This window comes from Mustelus asterias, chromosome 7 (assembly GCF_964213995.1).
Source record: "Mustelus asterias chromosome 7, sMusAst1.hap1.1, whole genome shotgun sequence".
NCBI lineage: Eukaryota > Metazoa > Chordata > Chondrichthyes > Carcharhiniformes > Triakidae > Mustelus > Mustelus asterias.
In genome coordinates this window covers 5,421,129-5,431,048 of record NC_135807.1, presented here as the reverse complement: position 1 = coordinate 5,431,048, position 9,920 = coordinate 5,421,129, and the positions used below count along the sequence as shown (strand labels likewise).

The following is a 9,920-nucleotide window of genomic DNA, read 5'->3' as shown; positions in this document are numbered from 1 at the left end:
CCTCCCCTCTCTCTCACACCCTCCCTCTCTCTCCTCTCTCACACCCTCCCTCTCTCTCTCTCTCTCACACCCTCCTCTCTCTCTCTCTCTCACACCCTCCCTCTCTCTCTCTCACACCCTCCCTCTCTCTCTCTCTCACACCTCCCTCTCTCTCTCTTCACACCCTCCCTCTCTCTCTCTTCTCGCGCACACCCTCCCTCTCTCTCTCTCTCACACCCTCCCTCTCTCTCTCACACTCCCTCTCTCTCTCTCTCACACTCCCTCCCTCTCTCTCTCACTCCCTCCCTCCCCTCCTCTCTCTCTCACACTCCCTCCCTCTCTCTCTCACTCCCTCTCTCTCTCTCACACCCTCCCTCTCTCTCTCTCTCCCTCTCTCTCTCACACTCCCTCTCTCTCTCACACTCCCTCCCTCTCTCTCTCACACTCCCTCCCTCTCTCTCTCACACTCCCCTCTCTCCCTCCCTCCCGCGCTCCCTCTCTCCGGCAGCGCATGCTCCCCCGCTCTCCGCTGACAATGGCGGGCCGGATGGCGGGGAGCGGGGGCCCGGCTGCGCCGCACTTGCGCCGCTCTTTCCGGCAGCGCCGGCGGGAGGAGGGAGCGGAAAGTCCGGCGGAGGAGGAGGGAGCGGCGCAGCGCGGGGCGCCCGCCGCGGCGGAGAATCGGGCGGGCGGGCGGCTGAGCGAGAACACCCGGCTGGCCACCCGCTACGCGGTGAAGATTTTCCGGGACTACCTGAGCGAGCGGGAGCAGCCGGCCGAGTTCGAGCGGCTGGGGAAGGCGGAGCTGTGCCGGGCGCTGCGCTCCTTCTACTCGGAGGCTCGCTCCAAGAGCGGGCAGGTTTACAGCAAGTCCTCGCTCATCAGCATCCGCTCGTCCCTCAACCGCTACCTGAACGAGCCGCCCTACAGCCGCACCCTGGACCTCAGCAAAGACCCCGAGCTCCGGGCCGCCAACCTCACCCTGGCCGCCGTCATCAGGAAGCTGGAGGAGCAGGGAGCGGGCCCGGTGATCCAGAAACAGGCCATCGGCAGGTACCCCAACCCACCCCCCCCAACATACCCCCCCCAACATACCCCCCCAACCCCCCCAAAATACCCCCCCCCCAAATTACCCCCCCAACCCCCCCAAAATACCCCCCCCAAATTACCCCCCCAACCCCCCCCCAAAATACCCCCCCAACCCCCCCCCCCCAAAATACCCCCCCAACCCCCCCCCAAAATACCCCCCAACCCCCCCCCAAAATACCCCCCCAACCCCCCCCCAAAATATACCCCCCCAACCCCCCCCCCCAAAATACCCCCCCCAACCCCCCCCCAAAATACCCCCCCCCAAATAACCCCCCAACCCCCATCCCTAACCCCAACCCAGGGAGCGGGCCCGGTGATCCAGAAACAGGCCGTCGGCAGGTACCCCAACCCCCCCCCCCCAAATACCCCCCCCCAACCCCCCCCCAAAATAACCCCCCAACCCCCCCCAAAATACCCCCCCAACCCCCCCCAAAATACTCCCCAACCCCCCCAAAATACCCCCCCAAAATACCCCCCCCAAATTACCCCCCCAACCCCCCCCAAAATACCCCCCAACCCCCCCAAATCCCCCCCCAAAATACCCCCCCAAAAAAATACCCCCCCCAACCCCCCCCCCCCAAAATACCCCCCCAACCACCCCCCCAAATACCCCCCCAACCCCCATCCCTAACCCCAACCCAGGGAGCGGGCCCGGTGATCCAGAAACAGGCCATCGGCAGGTACCCAACCCCCCCCCCTCAAATACCCCCCCAAACCCACCCTCCCATCCCTAACCCTAACCCCAACCCAGGGAGTGGGCCCGGTGATCCAGAAACAGGCCATCGGCAGGTACCCCCAACCCCCCCCCCAAAATAACCCCCAACACCCAACCCCCATGCCCCCATCCCTAACCCCAACCCCCATCCCTAACCCCAACCCAGGGAGCGGGCCCGGTGATCCAGAAACAGGCCATCGGCAGGTACCCCAAACCCAACCCCATCCCCCCCAAATAACCCCCCAACCCCATCCCCATCCCCCTTAACCCCCAAACCCAACCCCATACCCCCCTCAAACCCCAACCCTCACCCCAACCCAGGGAGCGGGCCCGGTGATCCAGAAACAGGCCATCGGCAGGTACCCCAAACCCCATCCCCCAAATACCCCCCCAACCCCCCCCCCCCCAAATACCCCCCCTAACCCCCATCCCTCACCCTAACCCCAACCCAGGGAGCGGGCCCGGTGATCCAGAAACAGGCCATCGGCAGGTACCCCAAACCCCATCCCCCAAATACCCCCCAACCCCCCCCAAATACCCCCCCTAACCCCCATCCCTCACCCTAACCCCAACCCACTGAGCGGGCCCGGTGATCCAGAAACAGGCCATCGGCAGGTACCCCAAACCCAACCCCATACCCCCCTAACCCCCCCCCCAAATACCCCCCCAACGCCCAACCCCAAATACCCCCCCCCAACCCCCCCCAAATACCCCCCCCAACCCCACCCCCCATCCCTCACCCTAACCCCAACCCAGGGAGCGGGCCCGGTGATCCAGAAACAGGCCATCAGCCGGTACCCCCAAACCCAACCCCATCCCCCTTAACCCACAAACCCAACCCCATCCCCCTAACCCCCATTCCCCTAACCCCCAACCCAGGGAGCGGGCCCGGTGATCCAGAAACAGGCCATTGGCAGGTACCCCAACCCCCCAAACCCTCCCCCCAAATACCCCCCCAACCCCATCCCCCCCAACCCCCATCCCTAACCCCAACCCAGGGAGCGGGCCCGGTGATCCAGAAACAGGCCATCGGCAGGTACCCCAAACCCTCCCCCATACCCCCCCAAATATCCCCCCAACCCCATCCCCCCTAACCCCCACCCCCCAACCCCCATCCCTGACCCTAACCCAACCCAGGGAGCGGGCCCGGTGATCCAGAAACAGGCCATCGGCAGGTACCCCAACCACCACCCCCCCCCCCCCCCCCCCAAATACCAAACACCCAACCCAGGGAGCGGGCCCGGTGATCCAGAAACAGGCCATCGGCAGGTACCCCAAACCCCCCCAAATACCCCCCAAACCCAACCCCATTCCCCTTAACCCCAAACCCAACCCCATACCCCCTAATCCCCATCCCCAACCCAGGGAGCGGGCCCGGTGATCTAGAAACAGGCCATCGGCAGGTACCCCAACCGCCCCCCCATATACCCCCCAAACCCCCCCCCCCCCCAAACCCACCCCCATCCCTAACCCCAACCCAGCGTGCAGGCCCGGTGATCCAGAAACAGGCCATCGGCAGGTACAGCTCTAAATACCTCCCTAAACCACCCTAACCCCAACCCAGCCTGGAGCAAGGAGCGGGCCCGGTGATCCAGAAACAAGCCATCAGCAGGTACATACCCCCTAAAACCCCCAAATACCCCCCCAAATATCATCCCCTAATCCCACCCCTAACCCAGCCTGGAGCAAGGAGCGGGCCCGGTGATCCAGAAACAGGCCATCAGCAGGTACAGCTCTAAATACCTCCCTAAACCACCCCCCCCCCCCCAAAAACCCTACCCCCATCCTCAAACCCTAACCCCAACCCAGCAGGGAGCGGGCCCAGTGATCCAGAAACAAGACATCGGCAGGTACATACCCCCTAAAACCCCCAAATACCCCCCCAAATATCATCCCCTAATCCCATCCCTAACCCAGCCTGGAGCAAGGAGCGGGCCCGATGATCCAGAAACAGGCCATCGGCAGGTACAGACCGTGCCCCCCCCCCCCCCCAAACCCAGTCTGCAGGGAGCGGGACCGGTCATCCAGAAATGGGCCATCAGCAGGTAGAAACCCCCAAAACACCAAAGCCCCCCAACCCCGCAGGGAGCGGGACCTGTCATCAACTGGTGCAACCTCTCCCCCCCACACACCAAATCACTGCAACACCGCCCACCCCCCCTCCCTGCCACCAGAACCCAGAGCTGCCAGCGCTGTCTAAACACCTTCACTTATCCCCCTCCCCTCCTCCCTTCCTTTAACCCCAAAAACAAACTAAATCCATGTCCCCTCTCCCCATCATTTGTTGGAACAGCTCAGAACGATTGGGTGTAGATTCGGAGCAAAGGGGTGGGTAAGAGGTTTTGAGAGGATTCTGCTCTGGCCCAGAGAGGGTGTTGTCGGGACGGGGTTCATGGAACTCGCTGTCCGAGATGGGTGACAGAGTCAGATGCCCCTATCCCATTTTCAAATGCACTTGGCTAAGTGCACCTTGAGGTGCTGTTAACCTTCAGGGCTACAGACCATAAAGCTGTAATGTCGGATTGGGCTGGATAGCTCTTTATCGACTAGCACGGATGCATAGGGCAGAATGGCCTCCTTCTGTGCTGTAAATGTCTACAATTCTATGATGAGATTAGCAATGAAGTTCTTGAATCTGTCTGGGTAATGCTTTTTTAATCACCCCAAGATAGTTGTGTGCACATAGACTGTTAACACACGCACACATGTAATCATTTCTAACTGTTACGTTTAGCCTGTGTAGTAACCCGAACTTTAACACTAATAATTCTCTACCTTTTTCCATTGAATCCATTCTGTGCCAGTATTTGGAAACAGTGATGTCCACCACTCGTTCCCTAATAATTCAAATTGTTATCTTTTTAATTGTTTTTCTGTTCTGCTCTTTTAGACAAAAATCTTTTAAATTTATAACCTGCTGGATACACGGCCACTGACAACGTTTCCAATTCACATTTAGCTCAATGGATTGGAATTCTGAGGGCGGCACGGTAGCACAGCCGTGAGCACTGCTGCCTCACAGCGCGAGGGACCCGGGTTCGATTCCTGGCTTGGGTCACTGTCTGTGTGGAGCTTGCACGTTCTCCCCGTGTCTGCGTGGGTTTCCTCCCACAGTCCAAAGATGTGCGGATTAGGTGCATTGGCCAAGCTAAATTGCCCCTTAGTGTCCCGGAAGCGTAGGTTAGAGGGATTAGCAGGGTAAATATGTGGGGATAGGGCCTAGGTGGGATTGTTGTCGGTGCAGACTCGATGGGCCGAATGACCTCCCCCTGCACTGTAAGGATTCTATGGTACATCCCCTCCCTCGCTAAACCTACACGGGGCAGCACGTTGACACAGTGGTTAGCACTGCTGCCTCACAGCTCCAGGGACCCAGGTTCAATTCCCTGCTTGGGTCACTGTCTGTGTGGAGTTTGCACGTTTTCCCTGTGTCTGCGTGGGTTTCCTCCGGGTGCTCCGGTTTCCTCCCACAGTCCAAAGATGTGCGGGTTAGGTGCATTGGCCAAGCTAAATTGACCCTTAGTGTCCCGGGATGCGTAGGTTAGAGGGATTAGTGGGGCAAATATGTGGGGTTGCGGGGATAGGGCCTGGGTGGGATTGCAGACTCTGCAGTGCAGAGTCGATGGGCCGAATGGCCCTTTTTTGCACTGTAGGGATTCTATGGTTTCTACACAAATTGCTGCTTTTAACTACAGTGTGAAGTGCTGAATTAATCCGTACGCCTCGTCTGCAGGCAAGACAGAAACATTGGAGAGCCGAAGGTTAAATATTTTGGGCATTTTCAGCAATTAATACAGAGGGGAATCTCTGACCACTCACCAAGTTTTATAACGAGTCTTTAAATTGTGATTGGCTTAAGTCCCTCTCCTCCCAGAATGGTGTCGCGAGGGGGAAGAAAATGCATCTTACAGAAATGTGCAAGCGAAAATTTCAGGGTCAGATTTGTGGGAAGTAACATACTTGAGAGGGTCAGGGAATAACTGTATAAATTAGCAAATTAAAACTGATGCAATGGTTGCCTCAAATTGGTTCACAAGCCTTCCAGTAAAATCTAAGCATTGCAAGATGATGATGTGGCAGCCCAGGTAAATTGTTGTCATCCTGTTGTGATCATCCAGATCAATGCGTGAAGTACCTTGATTTCAAAGCATTCTTCCTTTTTTAACCCATTAGCACCTGGGCAAATGCTTCTGTCCCATAAGAACTGTCCAATGCAGATGTTGCTGGATGTTCCACTGATGGGTGTCAGTCTGCGTTGACTACTCCAGGTGCGAGTTGGTGTTACATAGAGAGTTCTATTGCTGTGGCCATGTCACCTTATTGGACATAGGATGCAGTAATTTTGGCAGAAAAGATATGAAAACTAATTTGCCATATCATACTTGAAAACATTGTAATGTTCATGATGTGAACACCTTTTCACATGAACGCTGCCTGGACCAGTGCAGGAAAATGAGATGGTGTTGGCCAGTATTGATTAGAACCTAGTGATTATCTTTTTTTTTTAAAAGAAAAAAGATATCATACTCTTTTATTTTCCCAACAATTACTGTATCATGTCGTCAAGACAAATCATATCGTGACATCCCTATCACCAGGTCCGACCTGAGGAAACTCTACACCTCCAGCGCCTTCGACACGCACGCTCCCTTTGGATTGCTCAATAAGGTCTGGTTCGAGATCTGCATGTACTTCTGCACAAGGGGGAGGGAGAACCAGAGAGAACTGGAGGAGGACTCCTTTGGCTTGGCCACAGATGAGGATGGGCGAAGATTCGTCTATTACAAGGCGTGTGGACCTTACCATAAATCTCGCTCGGTAACCTGGAGCAAGAAGAGAATGGTGAATGATGAGGAGAACTTCCCGCGGATGTATGAAACGGGCACAGAGTTCTGCCCTTACGCGAGTTTCGTTAAGTATATCTCAAAACGTAATCCCCTCTGCAAGGCTTTCTTTCAAAGGCCGAGGGATCATTGCAGTGAAAGTGACGTTACCTGGTATGAGAACAAGGCCATTGGGAAGAACCTGCTGGGCACACGGATGCAGATGCTGTCCAAGGCTGCTAAACTCTCTAAAACATACACTAACCACTGTATAGGAGCAGTCTCCATAGCCACTCTGAGCAGCATTGCGGGCATTGGCAGCAGGCTGACCCCTCACCGATCTCCCCCGAACACAAACGGGGCCTGCCAGCACCTCCAGCGGTCGTGCCCCTTCGCCCTGCAGAACCACGACGGACAGATTGTTGGGGTGAAAGTGGAGCGTGTCATCACCCCCGCCCTCTATGAACCTATACGCTCAGACGAACCCTGTGCACCTTCACCAAAAAGACTATGTATTCGTCCCTCTGATGTTGTAGATTCCCAGACTGTGATTCCAAAGCAAAGCGACTCTCGGGAATCTATGCTTCAGGAACCCACTGGTCAGCTTGGAACCACTTCATCCGTAACCATATCAACAAACCAGGTAATGCTTTGCAATCATAGGTTATTAGATCATCAGAATTCCACAACTACCTATAGAACTAGAGAATAACGAATGCTGTGATATGTCTTGTACAGTACTTGTGTTTTTATCAAAGTTGCCGTCCAGATTTTAAAGTACTTCAGGAGATGAATGTGTGCATTCCTTTTAGGGCAATGATTGTTTTGAAGTTGTAGCTGGAGTATGAGATTGCTGTATTCCATTCTCAACCTGAATTCAGTTTAACTTTGTCTCCAGGGGACGTGTTTGTTTGAAAGCCTTTTCAGGAGGTTTAAGAATGTCATAAGTACTGTGTTACATTTTGTAACGCTTGGTAACTCGATCGGACAAACTCTTAAGAGATTTTAAACTTGGCTGAGTTTTTATTTGCGGCTTTTTTCGTAGTTTAGATTCACGCGAGAAGATTTTTCTTTTCCTCCCTAATTGCGGCTGAGAGATCTTGTGGCTTTTGCTACCAAATAAACCTGTTGGACTTTAACCTGGTGTTGTTAAACTTCTTACTGTGTTTACCCCAGTCCAACGCCGGCGTCTCCACATCAGATCTTGCTGTAGCAGGAGGTGGACATTCAGCCCATCGAGCCTGTTCTGCCAATCAATCAGATTCTTTTTAAAATGTACCTTCGCTTCATTCACCCACCTTTTTGGAGCATCTTTGTTTTCGGGGGGGTAGGTGGGAAGGGGTAGTTGTGGCCTCAATCAGGTCGGCAAAGATCTTCTTGAATGACAGAGCAGGTTTGATGGGCCAAATGGCCTACTCTTGCTCCTTAGTTGTGTGTTGGTATATCCCCAGTTACCCTGGCTTAATCGACTTAGAAACTAGAAGCAGGAGGAGGCCATTCGGCCCTTCGAACCTGCTCCGCCATTCATCTTGATCATGGCTGATCATCGAATTCAATATCCTGATTTCCCCGTTCCTCCCATATCCCTTGATCCCTTTGGCCCCAAGAGGTATAGAACCTAGATTTACCCAGCATCCACAGCCTTCGTGGACAGGTCACAGGTTCCCACTCTCTTCTGCATGGAAATGCTTGTTAATTTTTGGGATGTGGGCATCGCTAGTTGCCCTTGAGAAGGTGGTGGTGAGCTGCCTTCTTGAACCGCTGCAGTCCACGTGCTGTAGTACACCCATTGCACTGTGCCTTACCCCCCCCCCCCCCCCCCCCCCCCGCCTGCCAGGCCCCAATCGCACTGAGCATGTAAGGAATACTTTATTCGTTCAGGGGGGGATAGGGGCGTCACTGGCTGGGCCAGCATTTATTGCCCAAACCCTCCTTGACTCAATATCTCCCTCGGCCATTTCCAGAGGGCATTTTTTCTTTTAAAGAGTCGACCACATTTTCGGGGGTCTGGAGTCACATGTAGGCCAGACCGGGTAAGGATGGCAGATTTCCTTCCCTAAAGGACATTGGTGAACCAGATGGGTTTTTACAAGTGACAATTGTTTGTAATTCTAGATGTCTTTTATTTAATTCAAATTTCACCATCTACTATGTTGGGATTCGAACCCGGGTCCCCAGAGCATTACCTGGGTCTCTGGATTACTAATCCAGCAACAATGCCACTATGCCACTGCCTCCCCTCGCTAATGTAGTTTAAGAATAAGAGTTCTGTCGTTTTAAGACTGAAATGTTTTATTTTCTCTGAGGGTCGTTGCCAGGTGAACTTTCCTTCCCGGAAAGCGGTGCAGGCTGGGTCATTGAATTTATTTGAGTTTGAATTAGACAGATTTCTAGAACTGGAGAGGGGTCGAAGGTTACGGGAGCAGAGGGCAAAGTGGAGTTGGGGGTCGCAGCCAGATCAGACATGACCTTGTGAAATAGCGGAGCGGGCTTGAAGGCCTGGATGCCCCACTCCCGTTCTAAACCCTATTTTAAAATAAAATGTTTCTTCATAGAGTCATAGAATCCCCACAGTGCAGAAGGAGGCCATTCGGCCCATCAAGTCTGCACCGACAACAATCCCATCCAGGCCCTATCCCCGTAACTCCAGGCATTTACTCTGCTAATCCTGATGCTAAGGGGCAATTTAGTGTGGCCAATCAACCTAACCCCCACACCTCTGGATGTGGGGTTCTGGTTTTCTACTCCCCTTCTCCCCAGGGTCCTGGCCAACTTGGTCTTGAAGAGTACAGTAAGATAATCTGGTTAGTATCACGTTACTGTTTGTGTGACCTTGCTATGCACAAAATGGCGGCTGCAGATGCTGGACATCTGAACCAAAGACGACAAAATGCTGGAAACACTCAGCAGGCTGCGGCAGCGTCTCTGGAGAGAGAAACAGAGTTAATGTTTCCAATCTGTGACCTGCCAACCGATATGAAACACTAACTCTTCTCTCTTTCTCTCTCTCTCTTTGTCTCTCTCTCTCTTTCTGTGTCTCTCTCTCTTTCTCGCTCTCTCTCGCTCTCTCTCGCTCTCTCTCGCTCTCTCTCGCTCTCTCTCGCTCTCTCGCGCTCTCTCGCGCTCTTTCTCGCTCTTTCTCGCTCTTTCTCGCTCTTTCTCGCTCTTTCTCGCTCTCTCTCGCTCTCTCTCGCTCTTTCTCGCTCTTTCTCGCTCTTTCTCGCTCTTTCTCGCTCTTTCTCGCTCTCTCTCGCTCTTTCTCGCTCTCTCTCGCTCTTTCTCTCTCGCTCTTTCTCTCTCGCTCTCTCTCACTC

At 54.3% G+C, this 9,920-nt stretch overlaps 1 protein-coding gene across 8 annotated transcripts in view; it reads left to right on the top strand.

Annotated features, from left to right (window-relative positions):
• The first annotated feature begins 399 nt into the window (after positions 1 to 399).
• The window catches only part of kctd1 (potassium channel tetramerization domain containing 1), a 78,392-nt gene continuing 68,871 nt past the window's right edge, over positions 400 to 9,920 (top strand). Inside the window, exons 1-2 of one of the 8 annotated variants that reach the window (XM_078215609.1) lie at positions 519 to 1,032; positions 6,382 to 7,249. In XM_078215609.1, coding sequence (XP_078071735.1) covers positions 527 to 1,032; positions 6,382 to 7,249 — 1,374 coding nt within the window. In that variant the 5' untranslated portion in view covers positions 519 to 526. Of the gene's footprint in view, positions 1,033 to 3,018; positions 3,053 to 3,278; positions 3,303 to 3,729; positions 3,749 to 6,381; positions 7,250 to 9,920 lie in introns of those variants that run through there. The other 7 variants (XM_078215610.1, XM_078215612.1, XM_078215611.1 and 4 more) reach the window with 7 other exon arrangements.